Here is a 24175-nt window from a genome sequence, read left to right on the forward strand (position 1 = left end):
GGAGGAGGAAGAAGACACAAAGATACATCCTTACCCTCTGCCTCCTCCAAATCTTTTTTGTTGGCTAACAGGATCTCTTCCCGCTGGTCTGTCAGCAGGTCAGCCAGATGATTGATAATTTCAGCTCTCTGTAAGAAAAGCAAACCATTAAAACATCCGGCTGGGCTGGAGAGACGGCTCAGTGGTTAAGAGCACTTCCAGAGGTCCTGAGTTTAAATCCCAGCAATCACATGGTGGCTCATAACCATCTGTAATGAGATCTGATGCCCTCTTCTGGTACTCATACAAATAAAAATAAATAATTAATATTAAAAAACAAAACAAAAAAAATCAGGTATGTGCACATGGTCCTTCCTCTATCCTTAGAGAGCCAGGCTTGTCCCTGGAGCCAAGGCTGTCACAGACACATTCCTGGCGCTGCCCACCTCCTTACATTCTTTTAACCTGCCCTCATGTCTTCTTTTCCACTCTGATTATGGTCATTAGGAATCCATGGCTCAGCACTGAGATGATGAGTTACGTAATTTGACCATGAGATAAACTGGCACGTACAATTAGGAGTGACACACACAACTTTAGAGATTTTGTATCAATACACTGTAGGGTTGTTCTTTTTCTTTCCTTCCCTTCCTTCCTTCCTTCCTCCCTCCCTTTCATTTTTTGGGGAGTGGGGAGGGGATGGGGGACAGGGTTTCCCTGTGTAGACCTGTGTGTCCCGGAGCTCACTCTGTAGACCAAACCAGCCTTGAACTCACAGAGCTCCACCTGCCTCTGCCTCCTGAGTACTGGGATTAAAGGTGTGTGCCACAAACGTACAGCATCCCCAGTAAGTTTTAACACCTGGCTTTTCTTTAAAATTGTTTTGAGGTTTATTTTTATTTTATTTTATGTGTGAGAGTTCTGCCTGCACACATGTCTGTATACCACAAAAACACAGTGTCTGTGGAAGCCAGAAAAGGGTAGGGTACTAGATCACCCTGGAACTGGAGTGACAGATAATTGTAAGCTACTATGTGAGTGTTGGGAGTCTAACTCAGGTCCTCTGGAAGAGCAATCAGTGCTCTTACCTGCTGAGCCATCTCTCAAGCCCTTTGGCTTTTCCTTTTAAAGGCCAATTATTTGATGAAGTCAGTCAAAAAGAGAACATCCCAGTTCCCAGTCCTGCATACCCAAGGGGACTGATCCTCCGCCATCTGTCTGGGAAATGTGGCAGTGGGTGTGATGTCATTGAAGTAGAGCAGAGTGGTCTGAGAGGAGTCAGACCCCTCCTTGGCTTTAGCTTTTCTTACTTGTAGTTATTCTCATCTCCCTTCTCAGACTGACTTGCTCTACAGAAGAGACCTGCAACACTCCAGCCAGAGCTGCACACCCTCAGGAAGCCCCAGGCTTCACCTGACCTCACCATCTCCAGCTCTATCGAGCTGCTGCTTAGACTGATTCACTATGGACAGGAGGGGACGAACCACAGAGCAGGCTCTGAAGCTTCCCTCTGTCACATGTTGCAGGTGATTCAATGGGCAGGAACAGGTAACTTTCCTGTGTGTGCAGGGGTCAGATCAGCAGCTTCCCTAATCTTGTCTTTGATGAAAACATAGTGATAGACTGTCTTCAGACAAAGGGGAGCATACAATGAATCCGGATAACTCTACTAACAGTAGAAATAAATGGGGCCAGCAGACTTGACCGGTAACACCAGAATGTACAGCATGTTTTGCTCTGAAAAGTCCAAGCTATCAGTGGATGTCCTCACCTGTTCAGGCTCTAAGGTAGCCAGCATTCTCCCACCAGATCGAGCCATCTCCCCCTGCTGCTCCACTGTAGGGCCTGCAAGAGCATGGGCAAGCATCAGACCAGACTCTCACTTTCCCAGCATACGCTTCACCGAATGCAGAAGGAACGTGGGTTTCGTGGTATGCTTGGTTGACCCACAGAGACCACCAAGGTCAACAGAATGGCAACATCCCTCTCCCAGCCAATAATAACAACCTAAGCCACAAACAAACAAATGCATGCCGGAGTAACTGAGGGATAAACACAGAGACTTCCCATGCCTGGTGTAGACAAGAGTCTCTGTGCTTTCCAGAGCTCAATTTCATTCTGTCAAGCACACTTCTCATGGGCTTGTGTTTGTGAGTGCAGATAACGGGGCACATCTTTGTGTGTGCACTTCAGAGCTCACACGGAGTCTCACGCACCTCTCTGCATAGCTAGTGCTCGTTAGCTCTTAGCATCCAGCGAGGGCCTAGCAAGTGTTTCCTTATTTTGGAGAGTAAGGGTTAGACTAAGTAAGCACGGTAGACGGACTCTCACAAAATCCAGCTCTGTAAACAGTCTTTACAACACCGAGTTTATGATGTGAGGACACTGCTTTCATAACCTGGGTTTGCAAGGTGAGACCTCAGGCTTCAGTCCCATCTAGGCTGGGATGGCGCTGGGCCTGGACCTTGAGGGAAATGACTCACCAGCAGGCTTCACTTCTGAAAAGAAGGTGCCAACTTTCTTTCCCTCCACGATGTCTGTGATGACGTGCCCAGACACCTTTGGGTGGGTCCCGTTGGCAATGACGACAGAAGTCCCGCCTTGCAAAGCCCAGAGGGCGGCTTTCACCTACAGGGGTCGGGTCAGATCTAGGATGAGAGTCACACCTAGACACACTTATTCTGAACGTGCACTGGGACATAAGATACAAGTCGATCTGAGCTGAATACACAGAGGAACCTGTTTAAAGCTCGGGAACTGGGAAACCATGTGCAGCCCATGATCACTTTCCAGCCACTGCCTGTGCTGCCTGAAGGGGAACCAACAAGTCCTGCTCTCTCTCTGAGACCCTGCAGTATTGGACTTGGAATGTGCACACTTTGATTTGTTATGTCTGAGCATTTTGATTTGTCATGCCTGAACAGGTACAACTGAAAAGCTAGAGGAGTGACCAGAGCAGGTACCACTGCCAACCTGATGTTCTTCTGCATTAAGGGCATACAGCCTCTGAGAACAAATAATGGGAAGGAAAAGAGTTTTGAAAAGCTTCCAGAAACATCTGAGTTAATAACAGAAGATCTGTAAAATGTGAATATTACACAGTCCCTGCCCTCTATGGTAACAACACGGTGACAGTTACTTTTCATTGTCTACTTGACTGGATTTGTATTTATCATGGAAACACACTTCTGAAGTTCCAGAGAGCTTTTACTGGAGAAGGAGGACCCTACATGTGAGCTGGGGTTGCAGACTAAGTAAGGAGGAGCAAGTGAGCAGGGCACAGTACATTTTTTACTTCCTGACTGGGATGTAACATGACCAGTTGCCATGTTGGCAGCTGCCATGACTTCTTTGCATTAAAGGACTGAGCTCTCAAACTGTGAGCCACAATAGCTTTTTGTTGGTTTGTTTGTTTTCCAGACAGGGTTTTCTCTGTGTAGCACCACAATAGCTTTTATCAGCTATCCTGTCATAGTAACAAAATGCCAGTGAACACATGCACAAAATGTACTGCTTATATGTTAATAAAATACATCAAAAGACATGATTACATATAGGTATACAACATCCACCAAACATATTTAGATGTGGGCATATGTAAGTGTATGGGTGTGGTATCTAAACCATAACTTCCCAAAGTTAAAAGTAAAAAGAAAAAAGAAAAACGGAAAAAGAAAAAAAAAAAGATAAATACCATTTGGGCTTGATGACTGGAATAGTTCAGTATCAGCTTACCTTGGCTTCCATGCCCCCTAGGCCCACTCTAGACTTGGTTCCAAATGTCACAGACTGCTGATCTCCCGGGTAGAATATATCAATAAGCTTTGCATCATCTGAGCCTGGGGGGCTGTCAAAGAGACCTAAAAAGTGAATCGGAGTCAGTAACACTGCCCTGACCCACACCGGCTACCACAGGCACCTGATGCTATACAAACAAACGAACAACAAACAAACAATGAATGCTCTGTACCAACACCTGTCTCACCAGGAAAGAGGATAAGGGATCAGAGGAGCTGATCCATACTAAGCAAGAGCCCCAGCACCTTCCACGTTCTTTTAACCAGCCTTAAACAAATACCTCCCGGGCTCTGAGCAAGGTCACATCCTTGGCACAGTGCCTACGGCGCTAGCCAGAGTCCATCCCTCTGCCCTCCTGGCTTATCGTGCTGTACCTCAACAATAGAACCCAAAGAGAGACAAGTGCAGAAGCAGTACATTGAGCACACACCACATGGGAAGGGTGAGAAGGGAAGTGGGTACTCATTAACTCTCACCAACCCCGGGCAATCAAGCAGACTGATACCCGGTTTGTCTTGGAGGTTGGGGCTGAGTCAGCAGGAAAGCTATGACCGTCAGCATTTCAGGCTGGCTTCATCTCCATGAAACACACAGCCTGTATGCAACTGAGCAGGGTAACACACTGGTGAGGTGAGATGTTATATGTATACAACATGAGGTTTTTTTAAAAAAACAAACAAACAAACAAAAAAAACCCCTCAGTTTCACTTTGAAAGATAAGAGACCCTGGAGGGGGGGAAGGCGAAGGGGAGGAGGGGGTCTGAGAAAACGGTGTCAAGTCAAGACCAAAGGGAGACGCGCATTAAGGAGACGCTGTCCATGTCTGAGAACTGGTTGCAGGACATTTCAGGTTGTGATGCTGTTTTGTTTTATGTGTTTATAGATACATGAATGTGTTGCGGATAGCCCTGGGGCTAATTGTACTTGATGTTAATTCTGTTTTCCTGTGAGGGGTTTCGAACAAGGAAGGAGTCAGCACTCAGGTGATTTCCTGTAAACCTGCTTCCCACCTTAATTTATAAATGAAGGTTAGAGCCGGTGATTGGGCAGAGAAAGGAGAAGGTGGAGCTGAAGGTTTTGGGAGAGAAAGGGAGAGAGAAGGAAGGAGGAGGAGGTGGAAGGAAAGCAGAGAAGCGCGTGGCCTGGAGAAACCGCAAGTTCTAAGGGGCCTCGTAGATGGGGAAGAGGGTAGTGTAGTGGTAGATCTGCCCAATCTAGGTGCACAGCATGTACTCCTATTAACTGAGTTGTGTTTTCATTGCCTGGGCATATTTGGGAGGAGATTTACCGCAACATGAATGTATAGATATAACATACACATGTACATATGCATGTAAAGGCAGAGGACACCCTCAGGTGTTCTCTCAGGTACCATCCACCTCTAATTACATTTTAAAGACAGAGTCCCAACTGGCCTGGGACTTTCCAAGTGGGCTAGGCTGATTAGCACCAAGCTCTGTTCCTACCTCCTCAGCTCGCAGATTACAAGCCTGCACCACTAGGCTTCTCTCTTCTTTCTATTTTTAATGTTCGTTCTGCCGGTCAAACTCAGGTCTTCATGCTTGCAAAGCAAGTGCTTTGGCCCCCGAGCCACCTCCCCAGCCATTTTTGGGTTAAATCCCTTCTTTTCCTGCATGGAACGCCTACCTCGTTCCAGATCTTTGGGAGAATCCTGTTCCGTGTAAAACCTCTCTGGGGTTCGAGGGAATCAGTGTGTGATGCTAATGAATGCATAGCAGAAAGTGCCCCCAACCCACAAGGCTCGGCCAGTGCCCCACAGCTCCAGGATTCCCGGCTGGGTTCCTCCCAGATGGTGGCAAGCATGGAGTGAACTAAGAGGCTGTTCAGTTTCAGGTGACCGTACGGGAAAGGCTGTCCCTCGGGGGGACATTTTCCAGAGGCCCTCCCAGCACTCTGTAATTCTGTCCCCTCCTCTTTCCTCAGTCTTCCAACCCCACCATCAGGATCTTTACCATAGGATACTGTTCTAAGATTTAACACTTGATGGCCAAGTGCCCCCACATAAACAAATGTAATAAGGTATTTAAAGGAAAGGAATAAAAACTTCTCATTAAGACAGTCGCAACACAGAAAGACACACAGTTAACAAGTGGGTATCGTCAAGGGTCAGACAAATTAGAACCCTCATACTCTGTGGGTGGTAACACCGAACAGCACAGCGGCCGTGGGGAAACATGGTGGTTTTAAATACCAGGTTACCACACGAGTCAACACGTCTTCTCTCCTCCCACTCTTCCTCACATCTTTCTCCTAACTGCAGGGTTGGAGACTGGCTTAGGGTCCCATTCTTGCTAGGTAAACATTCTCTCACGAAGTTCAACATTCACATTCTTAGATGGAAACAAACACAACAAACCAAAACCAAAACACCCAAACAAACCAACCAAAACAAAACCCCACTCATACAAAAGTAGGCTCCCAGCAGTACTATAATTAATAGCACAGATGCCCATCAATTGATGACCGAATAAGTAAAATGTGGTATGTTCAGAGAGGACTATTATTTGGCAATAAAAAGAAACAGAGCATTGGTGTATCCTCTAAAGTAGATGAAGCCTGAACACATTAGACTGAGTGAACGAAGCCAGTTACGGAGGACCACAGAGTTCATGATTCCATTCGCATAAAACCTCTAATAAGGAAACCCACAGAGACAGAAACTAGACTGGAGGTTGTGTACGGATGGGGATTTGGATGAAAGCAGGCAGTGGCTACTAATAGGGGTGAGGTTTCTTTTTTCTTTTTTGAGACAGGGTTTCTCTGTATAGCCCTGGCTGTCCTGGAACTCACTTTGTAGACCAGGCTGGCCTCAAACTCAGAAATCTGCCTGCCTCTGCCTCCCAAGTGCTGGGATTAAAGGCGTGCGCCACCACGCCCGGCTTAGGTGTGAGATGTCTTGTCATGAGGAACATAACTTATAATTGTTTATGGAGATGGTTGTACAAGTGTATGAATAATCCAGAGATCACTGAATTGAAATTTTTAAATAGATGAATTATGTGGTGTGTGAATATTTCCTTGAAGCTGTTTAAAAAACAAAGGAAAAAACAAAAAACCCACAAAAGTACCTAAAAACATCATCTGCGCATGCCAACTGCATTTTCCAGAACCGCCCACCTGAGTCACAGAAACTCTCCAGTTCACGTGGCTTAGGAACTGTCCACAGTGGAAACCGATTGGAAGAAAACCTGCGTGCTCACAAAAGTAAAAGGCATTGCTGTGTACCTTCCACGTCCGAGAGGACAATCAAGAGGTCGGTTTTCATCTCTACGGCCAGACGGGCAGCCAGGCTATCGTTATCCTTAACACTGATCACCTACAATGCGGGGAGAGGAGTGAGTGAGTGAGTTAGTGACACAGTCCAAAAAAAAATTCTCGGCAGCACCCAGCTAGGCTCTGGCAGGCAGAAACCAATGATACAAAGCATGCAAATGAGAGTAGCTCTAAGCCATGCGCACAGCATCATCTAAGCCAAGGGAGCGCCTCACCCACGGAACAAAACTCCCTCATTTCAGAGGTGCCTCTTCAGCCGAGGCTCTGGAATGCTGGGTCTCTCAGTCTCTCCTCTTGCTCATGCCAGACATCCAGTGTTAGTACATGCGGCACAGCGGCATGTGGTGGTTAGTGTCTCCAGCATGCTCGACTCTTAGGAATACTTTACCCACATTTACCCCCTGAAGATCACTGTTGGGCTCGGCTGGAGGGACGACGGCATCGTTTGTGTTGACGATGGGGACGATGTTCATGCGGAGCAGCTCGTGGAGGGTACCGTTGAGATTTCTGCGCTTCTGCTCGTCGTGGAAATCCAGGTTGGTCACCAAGATCTGAAGAGATTAAATAGAAGATGCAGCCGGGGAGAAAATGATGAACTTCCTAGGAATGGCACCAAAAGATGCTGAGCACTGGCGAGCCAAGCTTTGGACTCCCTTTTAAACCTGGGGTCTAGCATGCATACACACACACACACACACACACACACACACACACACATAGAGAGAGAGCCAAGTATGTTCCCAGGGAGCTACAGTTCTAACACGCTTAGCCAGTTGTTTGAGAGAGCCTTGAAAGAATTACGCTTGTCTGGAAGATATATTTAATGATGCTAAGATATCATCTGTATATAAAATTGGGAAAGTGATGCATCTACTTTAAAGGGACATTAGGGGGATCCATGACTTGCCATTACTTTAAGAACTATCTTTGCACTCTAGCACCTTACTGTGGTGCTGGCTATAGCAAGCAAGCACTTATGTGCTAGGTCAGTGAGCGAGGGGTTTACCTGTCTGCAAGAGTGTATTAAACAGATTGGGATAGAGCTAGCCTGCCCCTCATTTTGCTCCGATGCAGAGCACTGCTGGAGTTAAGAATTCTATGTCTGAGTATGTGGGAATAGGGAGTTGGACTCCAGGATGGTAGAAAGAAGAGCTAGACAGAACTTAGGGGAAAGAATCAGAATAAGGCACTCATGGATGGAGGGCTGAGGTGGAAGCTGCCAATGGGTCTGTTTTCACTCAAGAACTAGAGTATTAGGCAGAAGGTAACAGGAGACCAAGGCGAAAGAGAATGATAGCAAGAAACTGAAAGACAGCAAATTCTGAAGAAAACAAAACACAAATATGTCTTCTTGAAATCCCTGATGTAGGGAAGGTGGGAGGAAGGTCCTAAAATCGGTAACGGTTGAGTCTGCACCAGCGCCTGGCTAGGAGGCCCGAGAGCCCTGTGACACTGCTTATGAAACGTAGGTAATGAAGGCAGAATGGGAGTGTGACTGAGGGAAGGAATCCCTCAATCAATACGTTTTGCTGAGTCTTTTGGAAACAGGGACTCTTACCACCCCTTCTCCTCCACCCCAGCTACAGGAATGGAGAATGACCATGGCAACAGTGTGATGGAGTGTGGCACATGCTTGTGAGGAAACATAAATCCATTCTAGAAAGCTTTAGTTCAGCGGGCACTGGACGAGGTCAAAGCTGACGCTGTGTCTGGCAAGCCCCCGTGAGACTGCAGATATAAGCGAACGGGTGCAGAAGGGGTAGGGGAGGGGTGAGCAGGAGGTCAAAAGGTCCAGGGAAACACCTGTCACTACCACAGATGACAGACGGCTTCATGAACAAGGGCTGCTGTGGCTCTGGCTGGGAAGGCAGGGACAGGGGCCCCCCCCAGGTGGGGAACCTGGTGCTGGAGCAAAGGTAACTGGCAGAGATAACACATCAGACTCTGTTCTACAGAGGAGACACAAGCTGCTGCGCTTGGCTAAGTGTTTAACCCGGAGCCCACATGGTGGAGTCTCCCACTCACTGATAAGGGTCTTCTACACGGGATTCCTGGAGAAAATGAGGAACCACGGGAGAAGGAGCAAAGAGCACATGTGATAAGCAAGCCCCCTGCAGGAAAGGGGCCAGCATGGAGGAGGCCCAGGTGCCGGAGGTTCTGGGGAACAGGGTAGGTAGAGCTTTTACCTCAGTATCAATGCAATCAGTGGCAGCGACTTCTAATGGAACGGTCGCTACCAATGAAGCAGAATGGAACCTGTCCAAAAGCATCAACACTGAGAAAAATAAAGCAGCGGCCCTTTAACACAGCTCCTCCTGCTGTGGTGAACCCCAGCCACAAAATTATCTTCATGCTACTTTATAACTGTAACTTCGCTACTGTTACACATTGTAAGGTCAATGTGTCTTGGAGACAGAGGTTAACCAAGGGGGTCTCCACCCACAGGCTGAGAACCGCTGCACTAACCGAAACCTAAATCTGAGATTACAGTCACAGGCCGTAAGGGAAGAACTCCAGTTTTCTCTTTCAGCACACTTGAGAACACAGGAAGATGACAGAGAACCAGAAAAAGCAATAGGAAATGAAGGCCCAAAACCCGAGTCACACTGCGATGTAGTTGCATACACCTCGAATCCCAGCATTTGGGAGGCAGAGGTAGGCAGGTCTCTGTGAGTTTGAGGCCAGCCTGGTTTACAGAGTGAGTTTCAGGTCAGCCAGGCCTACATAGAGAAACCCTGCCTCCCAGAACAAAACAAAACAAAACAAGACAAACAAACACAACTCCCCCCAAACCAGAGGTATCTCCTATGCAAAATAATAGCCACATATAAGTGGCAGGGTCAGAGGTACCGGAGAAGTTGGCAAATAATAACTTCAGGCTTTTTAGCAGTTATATGACTGCGGTTTAGATGTTCTTATTCACTGCTTGGCTGTGCAGGTGATTAAAGTCACAATTGGAAACAAAGCAAACACTTAAGTAAAATGAAACAGTGTAGAAAGAAGGCAACATTCAAAGGTGAGCACTCAACACTAGGTCCCAGGTGGACTGGAACCTCGTCAGCCTTGTGCACCACAGAGCCCCAATGGAGGGCAGACCAGTTTGTACACCACCAGTGCCCAATAAAGACTCACTGGGTGAATGTAAAGCAAGCCTCCACTGGCATCCCTTCTTGCCTGTCAACACTCAGCATCTATTTACTATAATGGTAACCAGGTGCACAGAGAGGCGAGCTACCCGGACATCTAACTTGTTCAGCATCTGTACTAATAGCAGGCGCTACAGCAGCGGTTCTCAACCTGTGGGTCGAGACCCCCCCATGGCGGTTACTTATCAGGTCTCCTAATTTGATATAAATATTTGATATTTATGTTACGATTCATAGCAGTAACAGAATTACAGATATGATGTAGCAATGAAATAATTTTGAGGTTGGGGGTCATCACAGCATGAGAAACTATATTTAAGGGTTACAATATTAGGAAGGTTGAGAACCACTGACCTATAAGTTACTGCAGTAGTAACTCTTGGGTTTGAAGTATATTATGTACCAGAAGCGATCTTAAATACTTCTTGTATATTTTCTCCTTGAACCTTCCCTAAAACCCTCTGACGCAGGCATCGATGTTACTCTCATTTTTCAGATGAGGAAACACAGGCAGAGACGACACTGGCCACGGGGTCTTGCTTGTAGGGTTCTTACTCCACGAGAACCACCCTCACCGGTCCCAAATCCCCGGGGAAGGGCCAGTCTCTCACCTGGGCAGCACAGATGCTGTACTGTGTAAACATGGCCTCGTACAGGGCCATCAGCCCACTCTGTCCAGCAGCTGCACAGGCTCGGGCCTCTAAGACCGGAATTGCCTGAAATACACCAACCAGACACCGTGGGCTGGGAAGGAGGGAAGGGAGACCCGAGGACTCAATGACAGGGCTGGGGAAGCAGCACCCACCATCTCCTTCAGATGGTTCTGTCCTGAGTGCAGGGCTTGCCGCACGCTCTGAGACAGAAGGATCTCATGGCGCAGGCGCTGTTTGCCGAAGGCGACGGCTCCACTGGTCACCAGCATCATCTCTCGGCCCTGATTCTGCAGCACCGAGACCTAGCATGGACAAAGGAAAATGCACAAGTCACGGGACCACTCTCTCTTTTTTTGCAGGAGACCTAAGTAGGGCAGACATGAGTGGATTCATACACGTCTCTAGAGGACAGTGCTCTCAGCTGGATGTGGAAGAACTGCTTGGATTGTTTGGCAGAAACATTTTTTTTTAAAACACAGCCTCAAATGCTTGTTTAACAGGTGACAGGCAGGAATGAGATATTTTAGAAGGTGATTCTAGCAGCCAGCCTAGGAGTCCTAGGACTTGATATCGTCCACCTATAAGGCAGAAGGCAGCCTGGGAGAATGTTGTCCAAAACAGTCAATTCTGTAGACCAGATTAGTCTCTAACATGGAGATCCACCTGTTTCTGCCTCCCTGGGATTAAAGCATGAGCCCTACCACCCAGCTTTAAAACAGTCAATCCTTATCTTAGAAAAATATATTGGGCTGGACAGACTGCTCGGTGGTTAAAGGTACATACTGCGCTTGCAGAGGACCTGAGTTCAGTTCCCAGCACTCATGATGGGGTTTCACAACCACCTGAAACTCTGGCTCCATGGGCACCTGTACGCATGTGGACATACCCATGCACAGACATACACAGAGAAATAGAGAAATAAGTAAAACCAAACCCTTTGTAAAAAGATGTATTGGACATTGGGATCTTTTTAAAAAGGTGATGCCTCTACACAACTTCACCACAGTTTAATGTCAATCCCAGACTACATATACTATGTAGCTATCTCAGCAGCAACCATTAATAACCAGGGGATATGCATGTCTACATTTGCAAAATCATTATCACACAAAACATTTGAATGGCATCCTTCATATCAAAGAGTCAGTGCTCACATTTACACCCTGTTTGGTTTTTTTTGGTCTTGCTCAGACTGCAGTGCAAGTTAAACCCATATATCATAATCAGTTAAAATCTGTAGTCTTGGGGCTGGAGAGATGGCTCAGTGGTTAAGAGCACTGACTGCTCTTCTGAAGGTCCTGAGTTCAAATCCCAGCAACCACATGGTGGCTCACAACTATCTGTAATGGAATCTGATGTCCTCTTCTGGTGTGTCTGAAGACAGCTACAGTGTATTTATATATATATATATATATATATATATATATATATATAATAAATATTTGAAAAAAATTTTTAGTCTTCTAATCCATACATTTCCCTTTGTTTTGTATTTTCCTGCTCAGTTGAGCCCCTCTCCCTTCATGGTCTCCCAGCCCTCATGTTTTTGACTGTACCCACATAAGGTACGGAGGCTTTTGTTGGGGTGTGGGTGTCAAGAACTTTCTTCAGGCTGTAAGCATGATGCCTGGTTCTTTTCCTGTTTATTAAGTTGGCAACAATTGTTGATTACCACTGAGACTCACTATCCCATTAGAGTTTGTAATATGTTGATATTCTAACTCAGATCAAACCCTGGTGATCAAACCCAGGGCCCAAGAGCTATATCCCCAACCCCATCAATGGGTGTCTAAAGGTGTTATTATGGGCTGGAGAGAGATGGCTCAGTGGTTAAGAGCACTGACTGCTCTTCCAGAGGTCCTGAGTTCAATTCCCAGAAACCACATGGTGGCTCACAACCATCTGTAATGGGATCTGATGCCCTCTTCTGGTGTGTCTGAAGACAGCGACAGTATACTCAAATAAAACAAAGTGTTACTATAAACTCCTGTATTTAAACATATTTTACTCCCCTGGAACAGTTGCCTTACTCATATTCAAACTTTTCAATCTAGAGCCATTGGGCAGCACCTGATGTTGCCTTCTGAATCCACCTAAAATGACAGATGAGACTGTGAATAAGACCCCGACCTAATTGCTACTGCTGTTCTCTTAGGTCCACGGCAGCAGAAGGCAAGCAGGTGACTAGAGAAGGTTTTTCTCCCAGGTTCTCTCAGCCATTTCATCAGGTTTCTCCTCTGATCAGAATCTTCCATCTCCTTTGAGGTTGAAGCCCCACTCTAGACTAAGGTCTGGAACACCACCCGCTGTGATGATCCACTTGGCTTCCCAGACAACCCTGATGGTACCATCACAGTTCCCAGGCCTGCCAACTCCTTGGCCCATCTGCTCTCTCACACATGATTAAGAAGTTTGGCATCAACTTGGAGACTGTTTTAGTTTAGCAGATTTTTCTGCCCTGGCAGTTACCTGTTCAACAATAGATGCCAGGCGTCCCAGTGCCAGGCCACACTCATCTCCTCTGGTCACCACAGCACTGCCGAGTTTCACTACAATTCTCTTGGCGTGCTTCAGCTCACTTCGGTGGGCAAAGGGCTTGCCGTGGGCACGACTGAGGGGTACCGTGATAAAGGGGATGTTGCTCCAAGAACGAACATGTCTAATAGCTGAGGGCTGGACACGATCTGTATGTCCCAAAGTCACAGGCGGAAAAAACAAAAATTAAAATACTATACAAAACAAAAAACCAGAGAGATACAATGTAACTTTACAATGAAAAGATCCATACACAACAGTAACCAGCTTGGCTACCCAAAACAGTTATTATTGCACTGTATCTCTAGCTCTTAAATACAACTCCTTTGTTGTTATGGTTTTGGGTCAGGGTCTCACTATGTACCCCTGGCTAGACTCAAACTCACAATTCTCCTGCCTCAGTCCCCCAATGCTAGGATTGAAGGAATGTACTATCATGTTCAGCACATATAAATCTTAGAAAGACCTTCTTATACAATTGTATCAAATAGCCCTATCCTTCTTTGTTATATAGTTACTCTTTCAAGTAACTGTGTTTCAGCCTGTGGAAGATAGTCTAGTTTCTTTACAATGGGCTTATGGTGTAGCACTTGGCAGAGATGTTCAGAGGCACCATTTTGGACAGGGGAGTTGTAGCATCCTTACTAGATCCATAGGTATACTGTCTCTTCTTCCAGAGGACATTTCAGGGACTAAAACATTGGTGTCTTTTTCATTGGAGCTGTCTGCCTTCTCCAGGCTGTATAGCTGCCCTACCTCAATATAGCTGCCCTACCTCAGTCTTTAGGGTAATATTCTAAATAACACGAGTACCTATGTCTCATATAAAAGTTGTATACCTGATGTTTCACTCATGTGGTCTGTCAGAGAGAAGGGTGGTGGAGAGACAGACTTACACCCTTGGGGGCCAGAGCCCTGAGTGCAGCCTAAGTACCACGTGTCCCTTCGGCTGGCTATCAGGACCAGACCTGCAGGCTATTTGTCTCCCCTATTTATTGTAGGGCTTTTCTAGTCTTAGGAGTATGGGTGTGACAGCCTGATAAGATCCTTCAGGGACACAGATAGATATTACTATGTCGGTCCACGTGGTGAAATGGCAGAAACCAATCAGAAACCAGCCGCTGGGCTAGCATGAAGAAGGCTTGTGATCCACACTGTCTCTATCAGCAGGGGAGGATGGTCTGACTTAGAGCCAGGTGGTCAAGGGTCGGTCTGCTTGCAGGCAATTGGGTCACAGCAGATTAGGGCTGATAAGGTTCAAACAGAGGTCATAACTATCATATCAGCAGGGTTCCAAACAGATAAGAACTTCAATGGAGTCATTCAAGGTAAGCTTCAGGCAGTTGAGGGGTTAGCAGGTTCCGAGCTTGGAACGGAACCATTTTATCCTCCCCACCCTGAATGATCCTACCATTCTTTTCTTGAGTTAGGGTCTCAGGTAGCCGAGGCTAGCCTCAAATTTACCAAGTCACCAGAGCTGGCTGTGAATTCCTGATCTTCCTGCTTTCTGCATTTTGAGTACTGGGAATATAAGAGTACATTACCATACCTGGCTTCTTGGGGGTATTTTAAAAATATATTTTATAGTTTATTTTACACTTTAAGGCTTACATTGGGTACTGTTATCACTGGACCTTAAATCCTGTCAGTGGTCATATGGTCCACACCCTGGTTACCAGCATACAGAGCATTGGGAGGTGGTGCAATCTTTAGGAGTAGGGCCTAGCAGAAGAAGGTAAGGTTACTGTTGGTGCGCCTTTGAAGGGCCTACTGTGATCCCCGTCCCTCTACTGACTTCAGGCTGCCACAAGGTAAGCGGTCCTTTCTTTACTGCACCTCTGAGGGAGGCACTGCTTTACCATGGGCCAAAGGGAAATAAATCCTTACCCTGCCTACACACTGCAGTGCCCAGCAGCAGAGTGACCATGCACCAAAGCTTCGGACACCATGAGCTCAGATAACCCTGGCCTCACTTCAAGTTCATTTTTCTCAAGTTCTCTGTCACAGTGACAAAAAGCAGACCTGCACACGCCGGACGGGAAGGCCTTGATTAGTTAGGAAAGCCCAAAGCTTCCTGGAACTTCTCCCTTTCCCCCTATGTTTCTAAGAAACGCTTACCTTCAGGGCACCAAAGAAAACCTGTTTCTCCCGAGGGAGTTTGAAACTATGGTGAGGGGTGTGTGTGAGAGGGCTGTCCATGGAGGAAGAATGTACGCACATGCCTGTGGTGAGGCGAGTGACAGGGCTGTCCAAATTCAGTGTGTCGTGGATTCTACACCAAAGCATACAGGGCCCTTCACAGCTTTTCCTCTGAGTTTGAGAGGTTTAGTGATCATTGAGGCTGCCGCAGAAGCCTCAAGATGGGACCTTCATATTGTGTCTCTCTCTCTGTGGCCTTTCCATGTTTTTCTCTGAACACCTTGTGAGGTGGTTTGAGTGGGAGACCCCCTGTAGGCTACTGTATCTGAACAGTTGGCCTCCAGGGGTTGGGGTGAGGTCCTGGAGCCTTTAAGATGTGCAGCATTGCTGGAGGAACCATGTCAATGGAGGTGGACTCTGAAGGCTTAGAGCCTCACCCTACTTCCTGACCACCTTCTCTGCCTCCTTTGTATGGATAAAATGAAATGAAGCCAGCTTCCTGCTGCTCCTGGCAGGAGGAGCAGGCCATGCTTTCCCCACTATCATGGACTCGAGACTTCGAGACTTCGGGAAACATAAGCCAAAACAGACCAAGCTGCTTTGGTCCTGGTCCTTATCACAGCAGTAGCAAACGAGCACACGCCGCCGCCACTCAGCCTTTCGTGGCTCTTGTCTGCTCTTTGGCTTTCCATACCCAGGTGACCCAGGCCTCTGGGACCCAAAAGTGAGAAAAGTCACAAGTGCCTCTCTTTATATATGTGGATAAATACTATCAACAATGAAAATACTGAATAACCGGGCCAGATGATGCACGTCAGCCACCTTAGTACTCGGGGTTACGGAAAGAGGATTATGAGTTCAAGGCCAGCCTGGGCTGCCCAGCAAGTTTGAGGCCAGCCTGGGCTACCCAGTGAGATCTGTCTTGGCAGTAAATAAATAAATATTTAATATACAGTGGAACGTCTCATACTAGTCACATGCCCCGTGGGACCGCCCTGAGTAGATCTCCTCATGCATTCTGTCACAGCAACAAGAAATACACTACCAATCCTCATTATGATTTCTTATGAGTTAAGACCGATGAATTATACTTTAGCTATTATCCCTGTTTGATACATAAGGAAACTTAGGCCAGGGAAGAGCAGTAATTTACCAACATTACCAGATTGCAAAAGATGACCACACAGCACTTTGCAGCTTTTCCCATCAACAGGTGGATAGCCTGCTCACCTGGAACCCAGAGGAACTACTACCCCAGCAGGAAGCCCTGACCACAGCAATCTGAGTCAGCATCCATGACAACAGACACATAACCCTGGCCCCAACGCCAACCCAGGATCAGCACCCCTAACGGACAGTTGTTTTTAGTCACTAAGTTAGGTCATTTGTGAGGTAGTTTTCAAATTCACAGAGCTGGCTCTGGATCTCAAGTTTTCCATATGTATACCCTTTTGTATATGAAGGGGAACAGAGACTTCCTGACAATGATAAGAAGATGATAAGATTTAGATTTGGTATAAATCGAGGAGATGGCCAGCTCAAGATTCCAGTCTTTCAGTAAAATGGTGCCAAAACATTTAGTATCACTGGACAACGGTGGCTTGGGCCTTTAATACCAGCACTGAGGAGGCAGAGGCAGGTGGATCTCTTGGTTGAGGCCAGACAGGTCTACACAGTGAGCTCCAGGACAGCCTGGTCTACAGAGTGAGCTCCAGGACAGCCAGGGCTACTCAGAGAAACCCTGTCTTGAACACAAGAACAACAAAAAAAGGACAGAGCAATAAACTGGGAGAGGAAGGTTGGCATAAACTAGGAGACCAAGGATGAGCACCAAGAAGACACAAAGAATTCTCCAAGCTCGACAGGAGAAGATAAAGTGCTCCAAGTAAAAATGAGAGGCTAGGAAGATGGCTCAGTAAGTAAGAGCAATCACTTGTACTGAAAACCTGAGGATCTGAGTTCAAATCTCCAGCTCCCATGCAAAAATCTGGACAAGGCTGTGTGCGAATACTTATAATCTCAGCATTGCACACTTCCAAGACTTTGCTTGCTAACTAGCCTGTCCTATATGGTTAGCTTCTGGTTCAGTGAGAGACCCTGTCTCAAGGCAGTAGGCAGAAAGTGAAAGAAGAGGACATTTGGTGTCCTCTCCGACCCCCATCCTCTGCCATTTGTGTGCATGCACACATGCAGCACACACACACACACACTCACGATCCAGACAAACATTTCACTAAAGAGAGTATTCAGCTGGCAAACAAGCACACAAAAAGCTGTTCAACATCCTTAGTCATTGGTGATGAGCAAGTTAAAGCTACCATGCAATATCAGTACATCATACCACGTATTGAAATGGTTAAAATAAAAGAGTCATGGTATATGGTGGTAAAAATGCAGAGAAGTGAATGAGCTGTGCACTACTGGGGTGAGTAAAATACTTTAATTACACCACAAAAACAACTGGGCACGTCCTACTAAACTATACATGTAGAACTGGAGAGATGGCCGAATGGTTAAGAGCACTTAACGGCCCTTTCCGTGAACCCAGGTTCAATGTCCATATCAACTTCTCTATCAGTCAGCTCACAACAGCCTATACCTCCAGTTTCTTCATGCACATAGCTCACAACTCATGCAGGCACACATGCATACAGATAAGTAAAAGTTAAAAAAATATTTAATTAAAAAAAAAAAAAACTAACTAAACATGGTCCGGTAAAACTATCATGTGGTCCAACAACTGCAAATCTGGCACTCTTGGGGCATTTATCTCAGAAAAATGAAAACTAAGTTCATATAAAACTCCTGGGTATGAATGAATGTTCAAAGTGGCTTCACTCATGTCCTCTACACATGCTCGAGAGGCCAAAGCCCAGATGTCCTTATTGAGACTGGATACTCTGGCTTTGGCACATCTGTACCACTTTACAAGGCTTCACTCTCCGTATTAACTACTACTCAGATTAGGGGCTGGGGAATTAATGGGAAGAGACAGACAGACAGAAGGAAAGACAGACAGACAGACACACCAGATGAGTCTATTTTCATAGCATTCTTCAAATGGAAAAAGCAATTAAACATAGAGGAGATTAGAGGTGGCCAAGGGTTAGGGATAAGGGGGAGGAGATAAGTGATAACAAAGAAACAAGCACAAAGGTCCTGTGGTGTCTGTCTTCTCTGCATTAATGCTAAAGCCCTGCTAGAAACATTGTTTGAAATCGGAGTAAAGGATATATGGGATCTCTCAGTATTAAAAGTGTAGCGACTCAAATTAAATTAAATTAAATTAAATTAAATTAAATTAAATACTTAATCGCAGCCAAAAAAAGAAAGAAAGGAAAAAGGGTCAAACTAACTTGTACATATTTTGGGAGGAATGATTATAAAAAACTCATATTGAAAAAACAAATATTTGCCCACCCGCAGGCAGCTTCCTATACACTTCTGCCAAACTACATCTTTTCCTAAAACCTGACCGGTGGCCCTCTTTGACCACCATACTTCCTACATACGTATCAGCGGTACATACTTGATCTGGGCACAGCTATGGACTGGACCCATGGCAGAAGACGTTGCCTGAAGGGCTGGATCCCAGAGCGGTGCATGTGTCTCAGCATGTTGAGATGTTGTCACAAATCCAAACACCTGTGGGAAGAATCTTATTAATGGGGGTGGGGAGGTGGAAGAGGAGGGGGTGGGGGTGGGGGGAAATGACACATGAAAAAACGCTAGTTAACTTACTATACTCCCTCCGCTTCTCTTAGAGCAAAACCATGACACTCTTGGTTTAAATTTTGCTAAGTTAGAAACCACTACCTCAGTGTTACAGGAAGAGAAAAGAACTGCTCTTTAATTTTTCACACCAAACAGTGATTAGATACAATGACTATTTTGAATGATAAAATTTTTTAAGATACAATGTTTATGGGCTGGGGAGGTGGGTTAGAGGTTAAGAACACTGGCTGACCTTCCAGAGGTCCTGAGTTCAAGTCCCAGCAACCACATGGTGGCTCACAACCATCTGTAATGAGATCTGATGCTCTCTTCTGGCCTGCAGGTGTACATGCAGGCAGAAAACTGTATACATAATAAATACATCTAAAAACAAAACCAATAGTGTTTATGTATTGGTATTAAATCTTTGTTATATTACCTGTTCTGTTAAGACGGGTGGATATTGTCCAAATCCTTGTGTGTATGTGTTGATGCTCAGAGTACCTGCAAATGTGGAGGTCGGAGGTCAGTTCAAGTGTCTTGCTCTATCTCCGTCCACTGTATTGTGGGGGATCAAGTGTCTCACTGAAGCTGCAGCTTGCAGTTTCTGTTGGACTGGTTGGCCAGTGAGCTTGTACCTGCTGGTTCCCTTCCTCCAACTCTGAGGTTACAGAGGCAAACTCCCAAACCAGACTTGAAACAGGTGCTAGAGATCTGAACTCAGGTCTCCATGCTTTCCCAGCAAGTACCTTACAGGGAACTGGTCCCCAAGTCGCTTTTTCAGTGTGCCTCAAAAACACATTAGCATTTAGCTCTATAGCAAAGGAAAAAGCAAGGAACAGACTATACCATTCTGCAATTATTCTGCACAAAATCACAGAAATGGAGAGAGGAGACATGGGCAGGATGCTCTGTCACAGAACATATATGGCAACAGGCGGATAACCGAACCTGGTGAGTGACGGACCGCTTTGCTGGCTTCCGTTTCTGCATAACACTGAAGTATTTTGTGGGCTCATGTCTTATGTTCAACACTTACATAAATCCCTTTGAAAATGGCTGCCAAACTATTACACGCATTCTGCAAAATACCTATAAAGAGCCAGTAGTGACATAATTCCAGTTGTGCCCCCTTATACCACCTCCCCAGCAACTCTCATCTTCACAGTTGGACATAATCCTCCAGGTAGCTGGTTCATGTGTTACTGTTTCTCTCCCCAGACGGGTTCTAGGCTCCCCTTTGGAGTATGGTACACAGGGTGGGAACTTTAGATTGGATAGATCTAAGTGTTGCCATGGAGATTGCCAACTCAATCTCCTCATCTGTAAATGAGGGATAATAACGGCTAATATGGCCTGAGATCACCGTGGGAGTGACACAAGGCAAGGCTGGAAAGCGCCTGGGTGCACAGATAAGGCTATTGTCCGCCCCCCTCTTCTGTCTTTTAAAAGGCACTGACATTTCTTAACCTTTCCACTTACTTCCTTCACCGACACCAAAAGGTCAAAAGAGCCACTGATGGACAGCCGTGCTTAGTGGCAAATGCCTGTAATCCCAGCATTTGGGGGAGGTAGAGGCAAAAAGAATCAGAAGCCCAAGACCTTGGGCTCAGCACACAGCCAGTTCTAGGCCAGCCTGGGCTACATAAGACCCTGTTTCAGAATAGATTCTGATGGGTTACATACACGCATAGTTCTAGACTGTTTATCCCTCTCTTGTCTAAGCACAGAAAGCTCTGAACGTCTGAGATCTTGGAGGTATGAGGTTGACCACTTGTCTCTGGCCCAGGGAGGCAAGATCTTATATTGCAAAGGACTGTTCAACCAGTCAGTTTGTTGTGACAACAAAAACCAGACAAGTGATGCAAAAGCCCAAAGGGTATATACGTGGAGACCCTGTGATCGTGAGAGAAGTTCTTCTATTTTAACTCAGAACAGCTTTCCAGTGACTAGACACAAGTACACTGGGAGCTCTTATCTCACTTAGAGAACTGAACTTCAGTCTCAACAAACTACCCAGAAAAACACATGCTGAGTTCATGGTTCACTACTTAATAGAAAGACAAAAACTCAAAAGATAAATGTTGTTGCTTCGGAGGGTGGGGGAATAAGGCTAGGGTAAGGCGTGCGGGGTGAAGAATCTGAGTGCACCCTTTCTGTGCCAGGAGATAATTATCACACACGGGGTCTCTGGGAATAACCCTGGCTGCAGGGAGAATCTCTTATGTACAGGTTCCATATGTCAGGTCGCGAGCCACAGAGAACTGCAGACTCAGGCCCTGGGAGTGCGTCCGTGGTTGGTTTCTCACCAGGTGTATGACTACTCTCAGCACAGGAGCACTGGAAGCCGGTTGTGGACTTGGTAGGAAGAGGCTGCAGGGTCCTCCAGCCTCCGCCTAGTAGCATACCCAAAAGATGGCCAGAGATCCCAGGGCCTCCTAAGCCCTGCACCGGGAGCTGTGCATGAGCATCTCAGAGCACCTGGCTGCCCCGCGCCGCCGCCGGCTCCCGTGTCCACGCCCCTCCGGACCCGCGGCTGCACCCCGCATCTCCCCCGTTCAGCTCGTGTACCCCTTACCCGGTGCTGCCCAGCCACCTACCTGTTGGCCGCCGACCCCAGCCCTGGACCACTCTCCGTGGCGACCGCCCTTTCCTCCGCCTTTTCTTCCGTCTACGTCCAGCTCTCCGGAGTTGCGTCAGCTGCGTGTAGACTGAAGCCCCGTAGCGCCGCTGACGTTGGGAGACCGGTCTGACCCGCGCTACGCCACGGCAACGGCGCAGGCGCTTCTGAGAATCGCGCCCACGCTCCACGTGGCGGCCCCCTCCCATCCCCAGGCTCCGCGCCCGCAGAGTATAGGGGCGGGGCTTCGAGCACCCAGAAAGGAACCTCCCCAGACAGCTTCCCAGAAAGGTAAGGAAGACAGGCTTCTAGTTGCTGATAGATTCATAAAGCGTGTTTGACAGTTGATCGTCTATATGTCGCACTCACATTAGAAATAGATTAAATCAACTAAGACCGTCTCCCTCAAAACAAAAACCAAAACAAAAACAAAGACTGGCTATTGAAAAAAATTGGCACCATGATAAAACAAGTTAGCACCCAGTTAACTGAAAATAACAGCCCAAGTGTTTTCAGCAAAGGTGGTGGCAAGAATACTGCATTTTTAAGACGGTGTGTTTAATCTCTGATTATTAATTACCACTGATTATCCCAAAGTTGAATGCATAACGGACACAGATCATCTCCTTCCGGGCTGGCAACGTTTTTCTCCCATAGCACCGTTCGTTGCAGGGAGGCCATTGTCTAGAGAAGGTCAACTGTGGCTGAAAATTGGTTCTTTGTGCTTTTGTAGTCCTGACAATGCTGCTGAGCCTATCCATTCATTTTCTAATTCACTAAAGGGAACTTACCACTTCTTCTTAGTCCATGAAGCAGGAGTATGGGGGGAGGGGCAGGGGCGGGGGGGGGGGGGGGGGGGGGGGGGAGCTTAGGAGAGATCCACGCTCATGGATGATGGGTTTGCAGAAGAGAACATCTGGCTGGGAGCTCACCATACAAAGGGTGTTCTATGCTATGCTAAAGATTTTGAATCTTATGGGTCACCAAGTCAGTGAATCCAAACTTCTAAAGCCCTGGAATGATATGATCAGGTTTTTGTGTCGGAAATCAGCACAGAGGTGTAGAAACTGGGAAGTGGGTGAGCCTATTGCAAAGCGCCCTGTGAAAAATAAAGCAGACGAAAGGCGCCGACAGGGGGCGTGGGAGCAAAAAGGAAGGCGCGCTCACAGCAGCACTTCTTGCTAAGGGTGAGTACCAGGAAGAGGAGTTCTTTGAAATGAAATGGTGCTTGGGTATATGAGATCTAGGAAGAAGATGAGAAAAGCTGCGCTTTGGGAAGGGTGTTGGCGCCAGGACGCGTTAAATTTTGAGCGCGTTGAGGGTGGGGAGGTGGGGCATTAAAGAGAAACAAAACAGCAGGCGCTGATTAGATCTGGTACCCGGGCTTCTAAAAAAAAAGGTGTGTGTGTGTGGGTGTGTGTCAGGGGTGTAACTAGACTAAGGGACTGGAGCTAAGTTAGAAGGCGATTCTGATTCTTCAGTTCACCCACAGATCACCTTATTGTAATTACTTGTCTGTCTTCCCTCCTAGGGAGCAAACCTCTGGAGAGCAAGAAAGCATATTCCTAGAATATGAGATACTTTGTAAGTATTTGAGGAGTGAACAATTATGATTTCTTTAGTTTAAAAAAAACAGATTTCTCAAAAAGTGAATTAGAATTGATCATCGGTGCTGAAAAAAAATAAATAAAAGAAAATGAGTTGTTAACATCTGTGTTAAACTGGTCTTCCTTGAAGGTCATTCCTTCAACTCCAGCATTTCATAGGCAGAGGTCAGAGGATTAGACCCTAGCCAGCCTGGGCTTCATACATAGTGAGTTCCAGGTCAGCCTGGGCTCTGCAACAACATACTATCTAACAGTGTCTCAAAGAATCGAGCACGAAACTCCTTAACATTCTACTGTTTTTTTTTTATTCTTTCAGTTATAGTTTACTTATTTGGTCTGCCACTAATATTCTACTTTGCCAGTGGAGAGAAAGGAGTGCGTTAGATGAGTGAGGAGAAGGGAAAATCCAATTCTAGGCACATAACCTGCTTTTCTTTCTTTCTATGAAAAGCAAGGAATTTAGCTAGGGTGTCTTTCTCGAATACACAACAAATGTTCTTTTTGTTGACTGGGGGTGGGGGGTGGATTTTAACTTGTCCTAGAACATGGGAATAAGGTTCAACACCACCAGGAAGTCACGCAGGAAGTAGGACATTTAGAATATGGTCTTTCACTGTAGCCCTAGCTTCCTTGGAACCTGCTGTCCTTGACTGATTGGCTGAGTGACTTGGGAGGAGCGGGGCGTGCCGT

The 24175-nt window shown here is 46.5% G+C and overlaps 1 protein-coding gene across 3 annotated transcripts in view; it reads right to left on the reverse strand.

Annotated features, from left to right (window-relative positions):
- The window catches only part of Aldh18a1 (aldehyde dehydrogenase 18 family member A1), a 35682-nt gene extending 13708 nt beyond the window's left edge, over positions 1 to 21974 (reverse strand). The window contains exons 1-12 of one of the 3 annotated variants that reach the window (XM_021152576.2): positions 21859 to 21974; positions 19698 to 19762; positions 19074 to 19189; positions 13340 to 13554; positions 11023 to 11172; positions 10829 to 10933; positions 7470 to 7622; positions 7024 to 7114; positions 3715 to 3839; positions 2463 to 2607; positions 1751 to 1824; positions 35 to 128 (exon numbers count right to left, since the gene is read on the reverse strand). In XM_021152576.2, coding sequence (XP_021008235.1) covers positions 35 to 128; positions 1751 to 1824; positions 2463 to 2607; positions 3715 to 3839; positions 7024 to 7114; positions 7470 to 7622; positions 10829 to 10933; positions 11023 to 11172; positions 13340 to 13554; positions 19074 to 19161 — 1240 coding nt within the window. In that variant the 5' untranslated portion in view covers positions 19162 to 19189; positions 19698 to 19762; positions 21859 to 21974. Of the gene's footprint in view, positions 1 to 34; positions 129 to 1750; positions 1825 to 2462; positions 2608 to 3714; positions 3840 to 7023; positions 7115 to 7463; positions 7623 to 10828; positions 10934 to 11022; positions 11173 to 13339; positions 13555 to 19073; positions 19190 to 19697; positions 19763 to 21858 lie in introns of all 3 variants that reach the window. The other 2 variants (XM_021152574.2, XM_021152575.2) reach the window with 2 other exon arrangements.
- Between the last annotated feature and the right edge of the window lie 2201 nt (positions 21975 to 24175).

Source organism: Mus caroli, chromosome 19, assembly GCF_900094665.2.
Source record: "Mus caroli chromosome 19, CAROLI_EIJ_v1.1, whole genome shotgun sequence".
In the NCBI taxonomy this organism is placed as follows: domain Eukaryota; kingdom Metazoa; phylum Chordata; class Mammalia; order Rodentia; family Muridae; genus Mus; species Mus caroli.